The 22,349-nt window shown below is 40.6% G+C and overlaps 1 protein-coding gene across 1 annotated transcript in view; it reads right to left on the reverse strand.

Annotated features, from left to right (window-relative positions):
* ITGA9 (integrin subunit alpha 9) overlaps positions 1-22,349 on the reverse strand; it is a 218,121-nt gene that overhangs the window by 51,887 nt on the left and 143,885 nt on the right. Inside the window, exons 19-21 of the mRNA XM_021386283.1 lie at positions 4,510-4,596; positions 3,570-3,649; positions 319-408 (exon numbers count right to left, since the gene is read on the reverse strand). Of these exons, the coding sequence (XP_021241958.1) occupies positions 319-408; positions 3,570-3,649; positions 4,510-4,596 (257 nt within the window). The remainder of the gene's footprint in view (positions 1-318; positions 409-3,569; positions 3,650-4,509; positions 4,597-22,349) is intronic.

Consider the following 22,349-nt stretch of genomic DNA (forward strand, 5'->3'; position numbering starts at 1 on the left):
GTTCCATCGTATCCACAAAATCACATGAATTCAAATACTATCACTAAATACCTACTATAAATTTGATTTTAATGAATTAGTATTGTTAGAAAGGAGTGAGAAAGAGGTACAGTGCTGGAATGAAAAGAATGACAAATAAAATTCCCAGATAGTGAATGAGGTTGTCCTTATTTCCAGAGTCTGGGAAACAAGAAAAAATCAACATTATCACTACTTGTAAACAAAGAGAAAAATTCAGTTTTTCACTCCAAGAGGCTTAAATGTTATTGTTAGGATTATTAGCATTTTTTTTGTTTTCATTTGATGACTGGTACTTACCCGTTGATAGATGAGTCCACTTCATGCATGAGGGGCACTGATAGGGTCAGAGTATTATCATGCAGAGACTCCATGCGCTCTACATTTCCACTGTGCCAGAAAGAAAACATAAACATACTGTAAATCCCCAGTCTTTATAATATCTCACAGTTACACTGCTGCTATCCCTATGTTTTGTACTCTAGCTTCTCTTGTTGAGTGATGTCACCTCTCCTTAGGAAGCCTCTCACAGGGTAAGAGTTACACTTCTTCATCCCACTTTGGAGGGGGCACATGTACACAGTATATACTTTGTGGTTACCTCTCTGTGGATGGGAAATGAAGCTGAAAAACCATCTTTGAGCAAAGCAGTGAATCCAAAGGGAAGTGCAGCCATCATTCACAGTGGAGATATATAAGGACATTTAGGCATAAATGCAAGGGTTCACTCTTTCCCAGACTGACTGTACATTATTTTGGGAGGATCACATACATCTCATAGAGGGCTCTTGACTCAGTAAGTTAAACTTCACTTTTAAGGTACCTGCATTGTCTCATAGCACTGATTTCGTATTGCTACGAGCATCTTTGCAGGCTAGATCCTCATATTGAACTGGCCATAAACTCTTCACTGTTCTACTCCCTTTGCATGTAATTAGTTGTCAAAATGAAAGAACTACTTTCTATCTTCAAAGTCAGCTGCCACCACTGGTCAAAAGCAGAAGGAAAGAAAAGAAAGCAATCATCTCTTATTTAAGTCATTTTATTTCAGTGTGAACATTTATATATTAAATCCAGGAAAGGCTCCTGAAATGCAAGTGCAATGTGCAAACTTGTAAATATTCTAATTCTGGAGGTGAGCCTGCTTGGTGGGTAACAGCTCAGAAGATATGCTGCATATATTTCCAGTCTCTTCAGCAGTGACTCTGATTGCTTTCTGCCTTGCTGTTCACTGGATTTACTCACAAATCAAACCGGGAAAAGATATGCTCCTATTTACTTTAGGACAATATCACTGAGCGAAAAGCAAGCGGTAACATCCCACATCATACCATGTATATGGTGAGTTGCTCAATTAGGTTATGAAAACAGAGCCTGTTGGCTATCAGCTCAGCTTTCTGCAACTGGCTAATAAACAAAACTGCAGCTCAAATGGGAAATCCATCAACTTTCAGTCCCAGGGAAAAAAAAAAAAAGACGTAACAAAAGCTGGATGGGCTCAATAAGAGTCTGAAATGGAGGCATTTTTCTTCTAAAATGTTGAGATACTATGGTGGCAAGCAGAACAAGCATGCAGAATTCCATATAGAGTTCAAATGTATGTGGTTAATACATTTCAAAGTTCCTGTAGAAAAGGAGAACATCACTCATTGAATCTAACTCTAGAAAAGCAGATCACTCCAGGAAGCAATGGAAGAGTTTTGTTAGTGTTCAGTTTCTCCTTTGCTCTCTCAGTATTGAACCAGTCTCTCTTGCTATAGGTGCTTATACCAAATTTGCAGCTACAAGGCACAGCTTAAGTGGCTGCTTGAAGGGCAATATTTACATTCCCATGACAGCATAGTACAGCTAACAGCTTCTCCATCCCCAGACATTTTGTGAGGACTAGCTCTAGTTTTGTGTGGGAATAAAGTCCCCGCTCACTGTTGCCTATCCACAGCACATACATTTTCCTCTCCATTTCCTTATCACTGACTTCACCCAATAGCTCTCTGTTACAGACCAGCAACTCTTATGGTAGAAAACATTACTATTATTTGACAGTGACGGAACTGAGCAATTTGCCCAAAGTTACAGAGAAAACAAGGGTAATTCAGCACTGGGAAGTGCACTGTTGTCTTTAGGGGTTCAGCTGAAACCTTCACAAAACAACTGTCCTCCAGCGCATGCTTCTGAAATGAGAGACACTCTCTTAAGCTCTCAGAGCATGTGCACTATGTGCACAAGCTGCTATCTATAACTTCACTCCATCTAAAGGCACCAGCCAACCCTCCTCACTGGTAAGGCACAGAAATCTCAAGGAGTAAGGTGACTGAGGAGAGCCCTGTGCTATCCAAGGCACAGAAATGAGAGGTACAAGCTGGAAAATGCTGTCTGGGCAAATTTAAAGCAGCCCTGATCTATCCTTGCAATGGCTGGAATTCACCCAGCAAATCCTGATACATCTCTCTGCCCTAGAAATACTGTGGGGTCATCTAAACACATGATCAGCTTCTTTTCACAGAGAGTAAAACTTGCATAACGTGCAAGCCATGGCCTCGCCCACCTGATGTGAGGTCTCACTGTCAGTGTTTCATAGCAGCCCCATGTGCTGCAGGATCTTGTTCCCCACCTACAGCTGTCATAGGAACAGTCACTCAGCAACTGCAAGATCTCATCTCTCATCCCCATTCAGCCTGTGAGGCATCAGACTGGGGAGGCGAGCTGTTTGGAAACGCCATTTTTGATGCAGAAAGGTATGAAGTTCACCGGTGGAAGCAGCAACCTGTCCCCTAGTCAGCATGCCAGAGCAGCAATTTATGGCCCAGGTTAATGAAGCTGTGCTACAGTTTCCAAATAAACACTCAGACACTGCCTTGCCCTAAACACCCATGGAGACTGTTTTTTTGCAGCACATCATCTTGGGTGCCACACCTTCTATTTCACTTCAGATAAAGTGATTGTGCTTACATTATAAGGTCGCTGGCTAGTATTTCACACCATCATACTGCAGTGCCTGATGCAAATACCCTTGGGACAGTGTCCCATTCAACTGCTCCATGCATCCGTCAAACCTTGCTGAAGATCCAGAGTGGGGAAAAAATAGACATGCAACTTTAGAAACCATCAGTAAGATCTCTGAGCATCCGATGAAAGCATTTTTCTTCTCTGGTTTGCATCCAAGCATACTTATTTCATTCAAATGGTGGAACAAATGGGTCTGTCTGGTGCTGATCATCAAGCACAGCTGAAATGAGCTTGATACACAGCCCAAAGGGATGAGCACACAAACACAAGGATGTTCCAACTGAGAGAACACAAAATGCTCCTTCAGAATCACAACTGCCTGGCGAACAGAGCCTACACACAATTCCACCCCACTTTTCAGGAAGGTAAGTCACATGGTTCCTCTGTGTTATCAAAGTACAAGCATTTAGATTCTGTCATTCAACCTCATTTACTATATTTATATGTGCTGATGACTGCTACCACACAATTGCAAAGCGTATGCAGTGCACACATCATGCAACAAAGAAGATCCAAGTCATCAAAACATACAAAGGTTCCCTTACCTTTGGGCAGTGACAAGGAAGGTAAGTGTTTCCTCATGCCCAGACAAGTGGCTGGTGTCGAAGATTACACTGAACTCATACTGTGCAAAGAAAAAATGGCACTTAGAGACACTGTTTCAAAACACACTTATTCTGAAACTTCACACATATTTTATTGGCCTAGCTGAAAACAAGTAGCATATTTTGATATACTTAATAGAGCTCCCTCTACTGCAAAGTAGCAAAGGTTTAACTTTGCAATTGTTAGTCTGTTCAAATACTACAGAATCCGATTCTTCATTGTGAAAAGGCCTTCATTAGAATTGCCATTCAAAGACATTTCAGGGGCAAATTATCTGCCAGTGGAAGAGCCTTCTAGCGTAAGGAGATCGTTACTGAAACTACCTCAGCACCACTGCATACACTCATCGCTGCCCAAGAAATCTACGAATCTCTCATGCACAGGGATGCACAGAATCTGGTTGGATTTCTAAATATAATGAGAGAGTTCATCGACGAGTACCCAAACAAAACCTTCTTTGAAAGCTATTAGAAAACCATAATATGAAGAAGTTATTACAAAATTTTCATTGTCATTCATATGAAAGCAGTCACACTTCAAATTGAGAGTAGGCAAAAATAAAAATACAGTAAGGCAACACAAATGAGACAGAGTCTTTTTCTAATATTCCACAGAGGAAAAATGTAAGGTTTTGGTTGCTACAAGTCTTGCAACATTATTCAAGAGTATCTAATTGCAGTGCACAAGTTATTGCTATTGGCTGTATCTGGTGAGTACATTTGGCTTCCCACAATCATGAAAGGCTTGGATATCTGTGTTAGAAACTACATAAAGTATCAGCCACAGGCATTTAACAGAGCAGTTATCCTTCCTGACACTGCTTGGAGAAAAACAGGGGAACAAACCATCACTCTACAAATGAAAATATCATAACATTACCCTAGATTTCGATCTCATGAAGGGAAATTCCACACTGCACTTGAGGAAGTCTGACTCCAGCAACTCACAGGAAATGCCCAGCTCCTCCTGTAAGAAAATTAAAAAGACCACAAAATGATGGATTTCAGGAGAATAAGAGAAAGACTACTAAGAAATGTCATTGTGATAAAATAGCTTAGAAAATAAAGCATTTCCCATCATAACGCTGTTATTCCCCAAAATGCTTTTCCTAGAATACGGAAAGTGCAGTGTTGCTGAGATGTGGGCAATCACCCGAACATGCTCTGAGCAACAGACCATGGGAAAATACTGCATAATCAAACACACTGGAGCCACTGGACCTGCCAGCAGTTCTTGGGTAACTCTGACCATCAGCTGCTCCCTTTGCTTTTTAAAAGGCAGCTTTCAAATGTTCCAGAATACAGGTTCCACACACTTTTTTTCAAGTACCGGTATCACAAAGAGAGAATTGTATTGGGCAACGCTGACTAAATCAGGTCATGGTCAGACGCTGGAGAAAACTTCATCTGGCCCTGGTGTTACTCATTGTCCCGATCTCTTAGTCTCTCAGGATGACCTGCAATGATACGGGTACTAACCCTTCTTTTATGACACAATGGTAGTGTAAGTAAATTAGGGGATGAATCTCTCCTCATGCTAAACAATGATGGACTATGAGCATTGTCAGTAATACTAGTTGAAACTGCTCCATAAAATAGGAGTCTGGCTCCAGGTTAGCATGTTCTCATCTCCAGATTATCAGAAAACAGTTGTGTGCCCTGTCTCTGTGGAAAATTTCATAATATAAAATTTTCAGAGTGAGATTCAGCTTCAGAATCTGGATGCACACTTTTAGGTAACTACCCAGCATATTACTGCTATATGATCCAGGTGCACCCATCCTAGTGGAGCTAGAAAACCACTCAGCAGAGCAAATGTAGGTGTTTATTCCAAACTGAGCCAAAGAAGTGACAAGACCCTACTACTAAATAGATCGACACTGGAGCTGTGGTACTAAAGTATGCAACTATAATATGAATGCCTGAATTGAGACATATGAATCTGAAAATTAACTCAATTTTACATATCTATCTGGAAATCTCTTAGATACAGGATTTATAATTTATTCAATCTATTTTAGGTATCTATAATAGTTTGTGAAACCCAGCCTCAGTCTCCTTAGGCACATTTCCCAAACCACTCAGGAGTTTTGCTTTAAATATGTACTTCAATTTAAGCATTTGTATGAGTACCATTCTTGAATGGAACAAGAACATGTTGAAGTGGCTTCCTGAAACACAGACTCAGACTATAAGCATCTCCAGGAAATGACACTCTTTGTTTCGTGTTTTGATCTGAGCACTGCATTAGTGCTCTACCGACATTACCCTAACTGTAAGTCTGACTGCATCCAGATTCTTGATCTTTCAGCTGCTTCCTGCAACATCCGAAAGACAAGATCTCCTTTATCTTCAAAATCATGGTTCAATTCACACCACATGTTGACAGACCTATGTTATAGACCTATATCCCTAATGTTACTTTTCTCCTCTGATTTAGTATTTGACAGGTTTCACATGTAAAGAATAAAAGGAGAAAATCCATGCATACTTGGAGATGGCTTGAAATTACTTCAGTAGTATTCAGCTGCCAGAGCAATGGCCTCCATGTTCATTTTCTCTGTGGATTTATTTCCTTGCAATCTTTTGTATGATTCTATTTCCAACATTATAAAAGACGGCATTGCCCTGGAAATCAGCTATCTAGATTCAGTTGTATAAAGCTGTCACCCTCCTATTCCAGGTCAGATTTTCTCCTCCATTTAACACAAAAGAGCAGAGAAAGTGCTCTCTGGGTGAAGCATCTCCTTCACTTGCCTTTTCACTCAGCAATCTGGGAACTTTTCTAGTTTTATGTGGATGATCCCGTGAACACACATTGAGCAGCTGCATAACCAAATGAAAAATTTCACAGCTGTTTCCTCTGGGAACATTCTTGGTTCTGTTGTTCCAACATCCCTTGCTGTCTAACTGTGGCAACCTATGAACTCTCTTTCATCATCTCCCTGTCTCTGCTCAGTCAAGAGAGATTTCTATTTACATAGCTGTCTGGTGGTGACAGTGACCAGACAGACCCAAGAGGCTGCCTCCTCTCAAGTCTATATCACTTCAGAGATGTCAAAAAATATGATAACAGAAAGAACAATCATCTTGATAGTGGAAGAAGTGCAATTCTTCTTCATTTTGCATATCGGGAGCTGCCTGCCTCTGCAGTCCTGACAACAGTCAGGCAGATGCCAGTTGTTTGTAACAGTCTGTTGAGGAAACGACAGATAAAACTGCATTGGCTGCTTCTGTTGTTACTACTTGCAATAGCTTAATAGATGCGCCGAGATTGACTTGAAGGACTTTCTGGCTTCTTTAGCATACCATCCAGTTTAATGATTAATAAAACATTATGAATGCTGCAAAATCAAACTCTTCAGAGCTAGGAAATAACAGAAATAAGTTTGCCAATACCACACTGGTTCAGCCTTCTACACGTTTCCACACTTTCTAATTTGCTTAGAAAATGCAGCCAAAGCGGATGGAAGTTTCTCTTCCAGTTACAGAGTATGAAGTTTTATCCAGAAAACTTTGTTTTCCTTCTGAAACATATCACAGCATTTCATATTTTTAGGAGAGTCAATCAGATAAACAGTGAGCTTATTAGCCAAATAGCTGTAGTATTACTGCATAACAAATGAAGACTGGGGTGTGAGAAACATGCAGCTTAAGATGACTAACAGTCTGTTTCTCCAAACCTTTAAACACTGAACGAAAGGCTCTTTATAATTATAACAAGAACAATGAAACAGTTGAGTTCTAACTCTATCGAAAAGGACACATGAGGAAAGAGTAACCCAACAGAATTTCTGTAGCATAATGCTGTCAAATGCTGGGGCATTTAATTGGGCGCTGATCAGAGATGTAAAAGGCTTTATTTCTGGAGGTGCTTGTTTTGAATTGTAAATATTCTGTGTGGTTTCAACTGACTGAGTAGTGCAGGAAGACAATAATTATCATATTAATATAGTATGGTATAAACAGCAACCCAGAAATGTTGCTATTTTTAAATTTAAACTTGAAAAAGAAAAAACTTCAACAATGCTTACATTCTTCCAGCCTCAGATCCACCCCTCTGCTGTTTCAGATATTAATTTGGTGCACCACACTGTCTGCACCGAGGGACACCAGCTATCTTCTCCATTGGCATCTTTGGCAGTACATGTTTCGGTAGAAGTGGGCAGCTACTGAACATGGGAGTTCAGAGTACATCTGACTACTGTCTGACAACACAGGATGTGCTTTGAAGCAACATCTCCTTATATCCTTGCCCTTAACACTACACGCAGTCCTTATTGGCTTGAAGAACTCAGATACTTAATCAGATGAAAGCTCATAGACTAATTTGCTTAAGACAGGTGAACAATGCATTTAGCTTTCAGAAAGCATTTCAACACGAGTAAAAGCATTTTGACCACACAGATGGGATGCTGGATGGTGGAATCATTATCTAACACTGGAATAGCTCAAGAACACTATTGCTTTGCTGACTTCACCTAGCTGATCATCTGGGGATATAACACATAGAACAACTCCTGATTTTGCTGTTTTCCAGTCAGAGATCATCACTGAACTGCATGAGAACTGCATGCTTTTCAGGCTGCAAAAGGTAGGTTGTCACTAAGGAAATAGCCTGTCAGTACTAGAACAGACTGTACCAAGCAATTCTTTGACTACACGCATTCTGGCATTTAGAAATATTGTTTTTCCTTAGTATTTGATGCGCTTAATGTTCTCCTGGTACAAAGGTGGGACCAGTGCCAGTTTGAGCACAAGACTCAAATATTTTACAGATGATCCTGGAGAAGATCACTTATTAGAACCAAACCCTGCTCAAAGACAGCTGCCATTTGTGCCCCCTCTTCCTGAAATAGACTTTTTTTTTTTTTAAGAAGATTTCTTATATATTGCTTACTCTGACAGGGAATTTTCAACTTGGTTAACTGCTGCATCTAAAATTTAAGAAAAAGGGAATGTCCTATGAAAAAAAGCAAAAGAAATGCTGGTGGAAAAAGTTAGAGACTGCCTCTGCAAAGTCTTCACAGTGGCATACTGACATAGAATACTGCTCCTTGTCATGCTCTCCCTTCCTGAACATGGATGATCAGATGCAGACAGCATACATGAATTGGCACAAAGAAGGGTGCTGAGATATCCTCAGCTTCAGATTGATAAGCAGTTTTCATACCAGAATGCACACATATTTTTCCCTTAAGAATCTCACATACTGCCAGTGATGACTTATTCATAAGCTGATACAACCCTCTTCCACCTCATTCATGTCATGTCCAGACAAAAACCTCCAGTCTTAGAGGAAAAATATTTCTGCCTTTCTGAGTCTGACGTAGCAGTTCCTATACTCCCATCTGTTTTCATTTTTTCCTATCCTTAGGGTTATTCATTTCTCCTCAATGAAAGAGCAACTCCTCTCTGACCTGTCACCCCCAGCCCAGAGTCAATCACACACTCTCCAACCTGTTCCCATCCCCATCCAAGACTAGCTGCAAACCTGACACCTCAAGCAACCCCTCATGTAATCTCCCCCAGTCTGTTAACTCCTCTTCAGTACCCAGACCATAATCTGTTTGAGAGCTCTTCTACCAAATTATGACTATCAGCAAAAGCAAACAAGTGTAAAAGTATAGGTCACTTGTGTTGTACTTTGCACTTACAGTGCTCCCACAGAGCATGTATGAACTCAGCTTCCCAACACTCATTTACTGCCTGCCAGCTCTTTGCTCTCCTAAGCATACAAGATACTGGTAGACACTACATCTTCCATGTCAGCATGAAGCTGCACCAGAACAATATTCAACTTGGAGAATTTGGCAAAGTGATGTCCTGGATATGGCTCTGATTTTATTTTATTTTTTTAAAGGTGTATTAATTTATGCACATATGGTAAGTTTAGTACTACTCTGAATACTGTTGATTATCTGTGCCAGAGATGACCTAATCCTCTTATACTGCCCTCTGATTAGCTGTTATTTTTTAATGGGTTAAAATCGCTAATGAAAGATACTGAAAATATCTTTGTCGCAGAACTGTTAGGATAACTTGTATACATTTTTTGGAGAAAAAAAAAAAAAAGAAAAACCTGCTATATAATGTATCTAAGAGCAGTTTACTTTTCTGTTTCCTCAGAAATACTCAAATTAAAGCCTGTTTTGTTGTTGTTTATTTGGAAAAAATGCTTCTCCTGCAAATCCTAGCTACTGGTACTCTGGAAGGGTGGACAAAATGTCCTGGAAGCCTTGATAACATGTTGACAGAACACTTCTTTTGAAGAGGTTGAGAATTTATTTAACTTGTTAGGTTTTGTGATGCTGCTGCAGCTTTTCCAAAGAGCACGAAAGAATGCCAACAGCACATACTGAGAAACCCTGCACTTGTTGCCAGGGCACATGCTCTTGTTACTACTTTTCCTGTTCTGTAATACCTGTCTGTTGGAGAACCATCACAGCTGATACCACAGGGAACCACAAACAGCATCCTCATCTGAGAGGTCCTACAACAAGTATGCTAAGAAAATGGAATGAAGGAAGGCTATCTGCTCTCCTACAATATGCTAAATCTCAAAAGTTAGACACTGCATACTCAGTATATACAGTATATACTCCAGTATACAGACTTTACAGCTCACTCTCCCCAGTAGTTATGTGGAAATATAAGTTACCTGACTTGTGCACCAAAGTTAGAGGCTTACAGTAGATACCAGGAAAAACATGTTTTCCTAAATTTGTACTCTCTTTTTATATATACATATAGTCAACATGGACTCTGTCTTGAAACACATACCCGTATCTTAATAATTCCAACTTACAAATTGGAATTTTTGGTGAATAGGGACATTTTTCCATGTGAAAGTTTAGATGAACATCTGAACCTTTTGTTTCCCTGAAGAGGACAACTACATAGACCTGAACTGCATTTTAAGAGCTTCTCACTTTCAGGAAATATCACTGAACATATGCCTATGTCTGATCACAGCTTGTACCCTGTTGCACATTGAGCTAACAAAGTTCAGTAGAACAAACATCTCTGAAGTCAGGAACCTAAAATAAAGGATCACCTCTCCTATGATGCTTGAGATGGCTTCTACTAATTATCCTTCCTAATCTTGGTGTAAGTCCTTCAGTTGTACTTCAATAACCTCCCCCACTGTGTGTTTCCCAAGGGTTTTGATAGCATAATATTTATTTTGATCCTGCCCTTAGCTCTCTCCACCTCCCAATCCTCTTAATGCCTTCACGGATAAAAATATTTGTAAATTCATTTAACAGCCACCTGAGTACCGATGTACTTTCTTTCCACAGCAACAGAGGTCACCAAATAATGTGGGTCACAGTTACCCACATGTACAGAGCAATTAGGAAAGTCTCTGTTCCTGAAGCCTGGGGGTTTTTCTCAATAAAAAAAACTGGCCCAGGCTGAGTTTCCCTGTGACTGTGAACAAATTTTGTAATCTTGTCTTGGTGGTCCTTTCTTCTGCATGTAACAACATGGATTTTCTAACTCAAGTCCCTAGACACCATGCTTTCCTCACAAACAGAGCTTTGCGGGGTATTTTAAAACTGCAGGAACACAAAGTGGTTTACTGGTATTGTTCATAGGGAACTCTTCCTGGCACTGCACCATAATTCATGCAGAAGATACCTGCCATGACTGCAATGATGGGTCTGATTTACAGCAAATCCCTCTTAGAAGTTACTGATTATTGTTCCTAAATGCTCTTCATGTCTCTTGTTTCATTTGTACAACTAGCAGTTAGTGCCTGCTTTTGCCTCTTAGTCATGTCCTTCTGAACATAAAACTAATATTTCATTTATGATTCCTGGCCCTGACTCTGCCACGTACAGGCCTTCCCCAGCTCATTCAGGTCCTAGTGGATGCTGAAAGCATCAGTAACTCACATTCAGAAATCTCCATACCTCACGGACTGAGGCCAGCAGTTTTGGAGTTTGATTCCCTATTCCCAAGGGAAGACCATGGGGCTTCTCACAAGCACGTGATTTAGCCTGGGAAAAAGACCCAGTTACTGGCAGCAGCATTCAAGATGGTCGGCAGTGGTCCAGTACAGGTGGTCATTGCTTTAAGAGCCAAAGATAAAATTCTCACATGCATTTCTGTGAGTTTTGCTCTCACAGTAAAAGCCTCTTGAGTTTTATTCCACTTTTTGGCACATGGTTTATTCAAGAGCTTCAAGAAACTTCTGAGCCTTGTGCTCAGAAACTATTCTGTGTGCAATTCCCCACTTACCAAAGTAAAATGTGCAACAAGGAGCCACAGAAATAAGATTTATTTCTATCATTAATTTTGTTTTTAAGAGAGGTTTTACTCCTTCAGCATAACAGCTCTGTTGCCTGAGCTTCATAAGTCTCTTTTGTTTTAAGTGATTTCCAAATATTGGTGGAATGCAACCAACAATGTGAATAACGTGAAGGACAATCCAACGATAAACCAGCGGCAGTGGCAGCTATCACATGTGTTATTGTTAATCACTGCATGTTAGGAAAAACATTACAGAGAAGGAAATACAGATTAAACACAGGCTTACTCAGCTATACACTGTCATGAAACTGACATCTATTTATTCCCCTGACTATAATGATTGAAGAAAATTGGATAGGCAATCAAATTACACGATAGAATAAAAAGATTTCTTTGTGTGTTGCAAGGATCTATTTTAAAGGCATGATGGGGACTCCAAGTTTTCCTTCACTTTTCAACACGCAGATACTCCCCCAACAAACTAAGTCAGCAAACGTGACGCACAGAAATTCTGCAGCTGTACAAACTGCTGTTTCATTGGCAAAGACCCTTGTCATGCTTGTGCTTGCATGAGCAAGCAAAATTACATTACCCCAACTATGCTGACACACATGCAACCAAACACACACACAAAAATCTGGAAGACCAGTGTGTCTAGAGCTCTGATTTCAATAATGAATCAATTCTTTGATTCATTAACAAAAAAATAAGTTTGAAAAGTGATGGAGGAACCTCTTCAGTTGTTTCAGAAAAAGAACAAGAAGGGAAAAAAAAAAGTTTTCTTTGGCTTCAGAGAGAGATTTCCTGCCCTATTCCATGATCTCATTAGTGAATGATGCAGGCACACCCCACCCCCAAGCTCAGAAAGCCTGGCTTGAAACATCTTGGATTTGCTGCTTATTTTGCAAAAACAACTATTTCTATATAATTAATTAGAGCCTCCCTCCTCTTCCCTCTCCTCCCTGGATGGAACCTATTTATAGACCATGAGATCACCAATCCCAACCGGTACAGCAAATCTTTGAGGAAAAAGGGATAGAAAAACAAAAGCTTTTCTATTTGCTGGATATTCCAGCATTCTCATCTTTCCTCCCTCTCTCTCATAGCATTCATCTTAATTGGAGAATAGATAGTACAGAAAATTTTTACAGCATACCATCTCAGATACATAAGCAGTAGCAGAAATTGTTTGCTTGGCTCAAATAAGTGATTAAGCCCCACAGAGTTTTTTGAACAAGTCAATAAAACTTGTTGTGGTTTTGCAACTTCTCTCTTTATAGGAGCTGCAGGGCAGGTGGTGAAGTTTTAAGGAGAAAAGGGGATTTAGTGCCACCCTGAGAAGTTTCACCTCCTTTGCTAACACATTGACTTTCATTTTCAACATTCCAATTGGACTTGCATCAGCTTCCACTACACAAGCTATACCTTTCTCTTCCCCCTAACTGATGAGAACTGCTGATCTTCACTTCTACAGAGGGGAAAATAATAAGGAACATCACCAAGACCCACTGTTCCCCTACAGCTATTAGGTCAGTTGTTGTGCATCCATTTTGAGGTTGACTATGTTTCAGCCAAGCTGCTCCTTTCCCTTTTTCCTCCGTGCCGATGTTCATCTATATTTAACCAGGAAGTAACTAGGAGCAGCTTAAAGGTCAGGCTTCCACCTGCCGACATAGCAACATTCATCCAATCAAGCAGCACCCAGATCATGCCAGAGGATATTACCAATATAAAGAATGCCAGTTACATTTGGGCACAATAGGGAAAAAAACTAAGGGATTTAGAGACTGTTATTTAGGATAAACTGAGTGCGTGCCCCAAAAGGAGAGGATGGTAAGCCTATTTTTACAGTAGCAGGTGACCAGTGCCCACAGTAGAATTGCTCAGATGAGTAAAGGCTGGAGACATTGTACTTTCCCTGGAATCTCTTTGCTATGTTTTAAGATAGATGAGAGCCTTATTCTTGCCTTTATACCCTTTCACAGACAGTGGTAGAAAAGAAGTAGTAGCAGACAATAGTTCCCATCAGAGCACATATGTCTGTGTTGGAATATGGCTGTTAATGACAAGATTGCATTTTTCCTCTCCCCAGCAGCAATTAGCATCTTAAAAGTTACATCATTGCTGACATCATCAGTCTAGGAACTCGTGCTGGGGCTCTGGCCCCTGCAGCTATATCCATGGCCCAGGGACCATGTGTTACCTCACACTTGGCATTCACATTGAATTTCTTAGCATAGGGTCTGCTGGTCCAGTCAGGATAATCTCAGGCTCCTGAAAGCCTCTCTAACTCCTGAACATGACCCAAAACAAATGTTTTCCCAGTGTCAGAAAGTTTGAGCTGCCTTTCCTCCCCATCTCCATGTGGCTCAAACACTTCCAAGTTCCTGCTGGGAAAGGAATCACCCAAGCTGAAAAGGTGCAGGGGAGACAGATGTGTAGTGGCCAGCAGTTACCAGACTGGAGGTACTGGAACTGCCAAGAGGAAGCCTCCTGCTACGCCATTTCCCAGCCGCTTTGCTGATCTGTGGCTTTGTAGGACCATGCAATTTTGAGAGCTTCACCTAGCTGCTTCATGCAAAAGCTCCTCCTTGCTTTTAATGCTCAGCTTGAGGATTGGCTTTGGGATGTAATTTGCCTGCTCTATGAAAGAAAGATCCAACCCCCATATACCTGAAAGCCTGAGAATGCAACCAGTGAACACATTCAAAGAGATAAGGGGACACTGATTTAAAAGGGAAACTGTTCTCTTTAGGTAAGACCTGCTAAGCTATTCTGCCCTAGCTGGAGAAGGATTAGGGACATACAGGATTCCAGACTTGATCAAGTGTTGCTACAAGCATTTATATTATCAGCGTATTCATATTGTACCATTTTTTAGCAAATTCAACAGCTGTTTTCCATACACACTCACACATGCACGCACACATACATTGCTCCATTCATTAGGAAGGCACAAGGTGAAATAAAGCATTGTGTACTTGCAGCCAAGTAAAAGAAACTATTTCCTAGAGCCAAAGCCAATAATACACACAAATCATGAATAACCCAGACACAGACACTTCATCACAGGTATTTTGCACCCTCACTTTATTATCATAAACAGATATTATCACTGAGGGACCAAATACATGCATATTATTTGTACATTTTCAGGGATCTTTCAGTAGACTGCGATCCACACCGTTTACTTTTATATGAGTTTTCCAGCTTGGGATTGGAAAGGATGGCAATCATCACTTCTAATGTGAATTCTAATCACATCAATCATTCAATATTCTTATTTTTCAGGGTCAGGGTCATGGGCTGCACAGCCAGTTTAGCCTAGTTGCAGCCCAAGGGGCCCTCTGCCCCTTCTCCAGTGCACCTGAGATCAGACCCATCTCTTCTATAGAGCCATCACGGAAAAGGAGAAGGGAGCTGCACTGAAAATGGGTGTCCAAGACTAGCAACAGAGGAGCAAGGCTGGGAGCAGACTGAGCCAGAGTCAGTTTAATAAGTGCTTGATTCAGCAGCTGCTGTCTTATGTAGCTACCTTGGTAGACAAATCTTTTGTTGCCATCTCTTGAAATAATGTTTTTCTTTTATTCCAAGAGAAGCAAAATTGTCCCTTTTGAAAGCACCTAGTATCATAGATTGCCATGATGCAAGTAACTAGCCTTCTGTATCCAACAACAAGACAATGAAAAAACAAACAAAATAGGAGGGCAGCACCCTGGCCAGCTGAACCTCCACCACATGCAAGGCAAATGGAAAATGGCCTGAGCAACCTCCTCTCCATTTGGAGCACTGCTGCAGGTGCTCTTCTCAAGCAAGATACCACTGCAGGCTACAGGTGCTCCAGTATCAACAACAGTCCTTGAGATATCAATACAGACAAATGCAAAGCTGGAAACAGCCTAAACCTAATCCCAGCTCCATCTCCTCCAGCTACTTGCACTTTATTTTATAATTTGTGACAGAGCACTGGAACATGCTGCCCAGGGAGGCTGTGGAGTCTCCTTTTCTGGAGAAGTTCAAGATCCGCCTGGACGCCTACCTGTGCAACCTGGCCTAGGGAGCCTACTTTGGCAGGGAGGTTGAACTTGATGATCTCCAGAGGTCCCTTCCAGCCCCTACAAGTCTGTGATTCTGTGATCTGGTTCAACAATTCTCTGAAGCAACCAAAGGCTGATATGGAGACAACTGCTAAACTGCAAGCCAACTCTGACCGGAACTTCAGTGTATACTACTACTTGCAAGATAAACATCTTAAAAGGATGAATTCAAGATGTGTTTGCTTCCTCTCATCTTAAAAAAGAAATTTGCAAAAGCTAATCCAGTACCCAACTGCCAGTGTTAAGAATCATTTTTTTCAAGTTAGACTAAAGATTTCATGGAAAAAAACAACAACAACAAAAAAAAAACAGAGCAAATGATGTCATCTACCTGGACTAGTGCAAAGCATTTGACACTGTCCTGCTGATATCCTTATCTCTAAATTGGAAAGATGTGGATCTGATATGTGGACCATGGGAACTGACTGGACTGTCATACTCAGACTTGCTGTCAGTGACTTGATGTCCGGGTGGAGACCAGTGATGAGTAGTATTCCTCAGCTGTCAGTATCAGGACTGATATTATTTAACGGCTTTGCAGTTAAATACTGGACAGTGGAACTGAGTGCACCCTCTGCAAGCTTGCAGACAACACCAAGTTGCATGGTGAAGTCAGCATGCTGGTGAGAAGGGATGCCATCACGAGAGACCTGGACAGGCTTGAGAGGTGGTCCCACGTGAATGCCACGAAGTTCATCAAGATCAAGTGCAAGGCCCTGCACCTGGGTAAGGGCAATCCCAAATATGAACACAGGCTGGGCAGAGAATGGATTGAGAGCAAACCTAAGAAGAACTCAGTGCTGGTTGATGAAAAGTTAGTAGTCGGTAATACATGCCTGCAGTTGAGAAAGCCAGCCATACCCTGGGCTGCATCAAAAGAGGGGTGGCCAGCAGGCTGAGGGAGGTGACTGTGCCTCTCTACTTGGCCCTCATGAGGCACCATCTGGAGTACTGCGTCCAGGTCTAGAGCACAAGAACAAAACATGTTGGAACAGGTACAGAGGAGGGCCATGATGACAATCAGAGGGCTGGAGCACTTCTCTTATGAAGGCAACTCTCAGCTGGGGTCGTTCCACCTCGAGAAGAGAAGGTTCTTGGGAGATCTTTTAGCAACCTTCCAGTACTTAAATGGGGCCTGTAAGAAAGCTGGAGATGGACCCCTTATCAGGAAGTGCAGCAATAGGACAAAGGATAATGGCTTTAAACTAAAAGAGGATAAGTTTAGACTAGGAAGAAATTCTTCACTATAAGGATGGTGAGGCACTGAAACAAATTCCCAGAGTAGCTGTGGATGCCCTATTCTTGGAAGTATTCCAGGCAAGGTTGGATGGGGCAACCTGGCAACCTGGTCTAGTGGGAGGTTTCCCTGCCATAGTAAGGGTAGTGGAACTAGATAATCTTTAAGGTCCTTTCCAACCCAAACTATCCTATGATCCTATGAAAATGAGACTTAGATGCTAGGAAACTCATGAAAAATGGAGACTTAGACGTAGGAAAAAATCCCTGATCTTTGTGTATTGAATTGTTATAAAACCGTGCTTATTTCATAACCAGTTTGCAAACCAAGATAAAACTTTTGCTTATAAAAATGTGAAGATGCAGCTTTTGAAAAAAGATTACATTGGCTAGTACATGCTCTAATATACTACTAAGCCCAGAGCAACTTCCACATACTTGCCACGTCTTTTCCACATACAAAAACACGGTAAAACACTGAGAAAAACAAAGAGTAAGGGAAACCAGGTTTCCTCACTCCATACTGATATATCTGAAAAGGAACCACCATAGCACAAAAATTAATACAACAAATTCATCTAAATTCAGAAACAATCTAGACTCTATTATTCCCAGGAAAGCTTTCGTATATAGAAATACAGAAAATTTGTAGGATTAAATATGAAGACACAAGGCAATTATCTAGGAAATGAAATTGTCCTGAGAGTTTAAAAGAAGGCATGTCCAGAATTACACACTGGCATGTTTCTATATTCTTCATACCATTACATGTATAACCAAACTACATATGCTTTTTAATAAGCCAGCAGTGCACTTTATTTGACTATGCATTTATTTTAAATAATTGTGGATGAAAATGTGTCTTTTTGTGGGCTAGATTATTCCCTCATGACCTGTGCATGGTAACATTAAAATAAGCTTCATATCAGTAACACATTCTCATGTACGTGAGTGCGTGCTCTTCAATAGCCCAAGCAAAACTTGGGGACAGGAAAGTCATTAGGAGGAGAAAGGGCTCTGGAGTAAGCTTTCCTTCATCCTGAGTACACATCTAGATGTATGTACATGTGTGCACACACGTATCTCACACTATGGAATCATGGTTGCATGGCAACAGCAACAGGAGAGTTGTTTTTCCAATATTACAGATAACTCATGGGTTATAACATTATTATTTTTCAGTAACAAAAACAAATCTTTGAAAACATGCTTCTCAAAATTAAAAGCAGAAAAAAAAATAAGATGGCAGAAACTGAAGAATCAATGTTCATTTCCTAGTGGTATTTTTGAAAGTACAGATAATATATGCCTGCATTAGGAATCTCCTGTGTGTAAGCCATCAATTATACTGAATATTAGTGTATTCAATTGCAATACCGCTATTCCCCCTTGGTGTTATAATGAAAAGCTTAAATTCAGAACAAGGTCAGGAAATAAATTCAAATGTCATCAACTAAACACATTTCAATGAAAAAGCAAGTGGAAAATCTCACTACTAAAAAAAAATAAATTAAAAACAAACTGTAATTAAAAAAAAACAACAACCAAGCTTTTTTCCATTTCTTCTCTGGTAGTAATTCTTAAGTGCAAAAATACTACTATGGTAATAACAGTAATAATGAGTTTGGCATTAAGCATTTTACTGGAATTAATAAACCTTACCTCAGCCTACAGTCACCAAAATCCAAAGCCAAACCAAATGCCTTTTGAAAGCACACACAGGCTTTTGGTCACACATAAACCCAAATGCAAGGCACATCAGGACTTTTTCCACAGAAGGAACTGATGACATGATAAATTCTATATAATCTAGTAACACTGATGAAATGCAAAGATATAAATCATTATGTTCTGCACCGGGACATTGAAAAGTTGTAAAATTGTGTTTGGTTGAGGTTTTTTTTTTTGTGCGTGTTTCTTTGTTGTTGGTTTTTGTTTGTTTGTTTTAAGAAAAAACAAAAGCTTAGCAGTAAAGCCTTACTTTAAGAGACACTGTATGCCTGACTGCATGGAATATGTTGTTGGTGCTCTCCTTCTCCCCTTGCTGAGTGGAAATCTCTGCTCTTTTCTCCATGCAGATGGTTACAGAACAGTCAAGTGCAAGTTTCCTGGCTCCTCCCAAAGGCAGGCTGCAAAAATGCCTGGCTCTGCATTCTCTACAGCCTACCTGGCTGGGGGTCTGCTGAGGCAGCCATGAGAGCAGAGTCCCCTCCTCACCCTTCTCAACCCCCACGCCCCAAAAAACTACACGAAGCCTAGAACTAAGATAGCTGAGATGTTTCTCCCTCCTCCCTTCCACCCTGCTCAATGCCTCTGGTTTTGATGAAACTCCATGGGAAGCTCCCTCTCTGGAAAAAAACAAAAAAGAAAAAAAAAACAAACAAACAAAAAAAAACCTACCACACAGATTCAGGGCCCTACTCCAGAGAGGAGGTGAACATGCCTGCATCTGCTAATAGGAATTTAGGCTGATCTTGGCTGAACCCAAGACTGAGCCAATGCTGCTCAGGGAGGGAGCCTGCCTTGCCTAATCCTTTAAAAGAAACCTAGGTTTCTTTTAAAACCTCCCGAGCGTGTTTGATGGAAGAAGAAATAATGAGCAAGAAAGAGGCAGAGGAAGCAATGTAAAAAAAAAAAAAAAAAGATAGCTGGGACTTGCCTTTCACACCAGAATCAATCAGGGAGTTCATAGGAGAGTCAGAAAAACATAGAACTGGTATCAAACCAAAGCTCCTTATTGCTTAGGTGCAAAAACTGGCCCCTCCTTGGATTTTTAGCTATGTCTTTACACCTTTACTAATCTTTTTGACTGCAAGTAAAATACAGTGAAGTTTTTTGTTTGTTTGGCTGGTTGTTGGTAGTTTCTGGGTTTTTTTTGTTGATGTTGGATTTTTTTTCTTTAAGTTTTTCCAAAGACAAGACAGCTGTGGACTTCATAGAGCCTATGTCCAAAGAATGACTGACTGCAGTATCATGCCTTGTGCTTAATGAGAATAATTAAATAGGGTTTTATCTACAGATCCTATTAGCATCACAGGAGAAATCTGAACAACTAGATTAAAGAGAGCACTTACCACCACTTCCTGTCACAGAACTTGGCAACCTGCATGTATATATTTACACAATTCTATTGGATTTTCTGCTCAGGGTATCAGTTATCTTCTGGCACCATCTTGATCCGCCTGTCTCAGAAGTGATGAAAGGAAACTCCTACAGGAACAGAACTGACCTCTCATACCAGAAAGTCAATAGATTGAAACTTCAAGTTACAACAAAAACAACTCCCAAACTCAACAACTTTACTCTGCAATTACAGCCACTAAAAGCTGTGGAAATCCTCCCTTACTTTTGCTGGTGGTACTCCAGCTTGTGGGTCCTTATTCATCATCAGCAGGCTCTGCTACAGCACAGGCTGGCTTCCAGCCTCTAAAAAAGTACATCTCTCAAAAATGTATTCATCCACATCGTTGTTCTTCCTTCAGAAAACCATTCCCCTTGTAGGTTCATGGGAAGAACAGGGCGAGGCAGTCAAACAAAATCTCCCCTAATTGGAACCACACAGATCATCCCAGGCTGTTCCTCCAAGCCACTATTTTTATATCCAAGTATATATGTAAACAGTTGAAATAAGAGTCATAATGAGCTACTTCCAGGGTAATCACTTTCCTCATCACACAACCCAGAGCACAGACCAATCTGATCAGCAGGAGCCTTCTCAACGTATCTGTTATGTTATTCCAGCACCATCAAGTCTTCAGAAATAAATGTTTGATAATAGCTTACTGATCACATGCTGCTTTAAAACAAACAAACCTTCCCCAATCCTTACAAAAATTAAAACCACCTTTTTATACTGCAAAACAATTTTTCACTTAAACTTCACCCAAAAGAAACATGCACACCATCTAAAGCATTGTCTTCTGAAATCTGAAATTTCTGCTGCTTCCTGCGGAAATGCATTTGATGATCCTCCATGGCAAGTCATTTGTTCCTGACAAGTAGCTTAAGATTGCAAAAACTCAGATCTTTAAAGCCAGCTGGAGTTAGCTGCATCCAGTTTTGCAAGGCCTGAGTCATTCAGAGTTTTGGAAATGTACATGCTATCAACCTTCAATCTGATTTGTAAGAGTTAAGCTGCTCCTGAAAATGGGATTTAATGATCAAACTCACATTGGCTCTTCCAGCACTAAGCAGAACAAGATGTAAATTCCTGCAAAATCATGGCTTCTGAATCATTCCAACAGGGACTGTGCCAACAGACTTTGGGGATTTTGAATTTTATTCATTGAGCTAATTTGTTGGGAAAAATAACAAAGATTTATTTCAGATATAAACAGTAAGAGGAAAATTTACAAGACTTCTATCAGTATTAATTACACAACTAAATCCAGTCTTAAGTGCCATTCCCTGACTGTGGGAGTGATATGTGAATCCCAAAGGAAAGTCTGGATCTGAAGTTTACCCTTCAATTCTTACCTGCTAAGACTAGGGGATACCAAACACATCGAATAATCTCTGCCCTGAAAAAAATGTTACTCCTTACTTATCCCTACGGTAGCATAAAAGTTAAGGTTTTAGATTAGATGTCAGGGGGAAATTTTCCACTGAGAGGGTGATGAGGTGCTGGAACAGGCTGCCCAGAAAAGCTGCACGTGTCCCATCCCTGTAGGCATTCAAGGCCAGGTTGGATGGGGCCCTGGGCAATCCGATCTAGTGGTTGGCAACTCTACATGCAGCAGGGGGGTTGGAACTAGATGATCTTTGAGAGCCCTTCCAACTCAAGCCATTCTATGATTCTAAGGTTTTCATTAAGCATTTACAGGAAAAGAGAATTACAAGTGTTGTTCCCAAAGTAATGCCACCTATTTTACTATGTTGGCACAAGCTGTCAGAGGTGGATGTTGATAGTATGGCAGTAGAGGTTGAACCTTCCTACCAATATTCCTTTACATTCTGTTGTTATGTGACAGATAGCAGCAGAAGGGCAGTTTGACAAAATGGTGTCTAACATGGAACTGTGTATGAAGCAAAGGTGTAGAACTGAATTCCTCCATTGGCATTCATTGATGCTTGCTGAATGTTTATGGGGATGTCAGCACAGTGAGGTGGTAGGTGGTTCATTTCAGCAGTG

Source organism: Numida meleagris, chromosome 2, assembly GCF_002078875.1.
Source record: "Numida meleagris isolate 19003 breed g44 Domestic line chromosome 2, NumMel1.0, whole genome shotgun sequence".
Classification (NCBI taxonomy): domain Eukaryota; kingdom Metazoa; phylum Chordata; class Aves; order Galliformes; family Numididae; genus Numida; species Numida meleagris.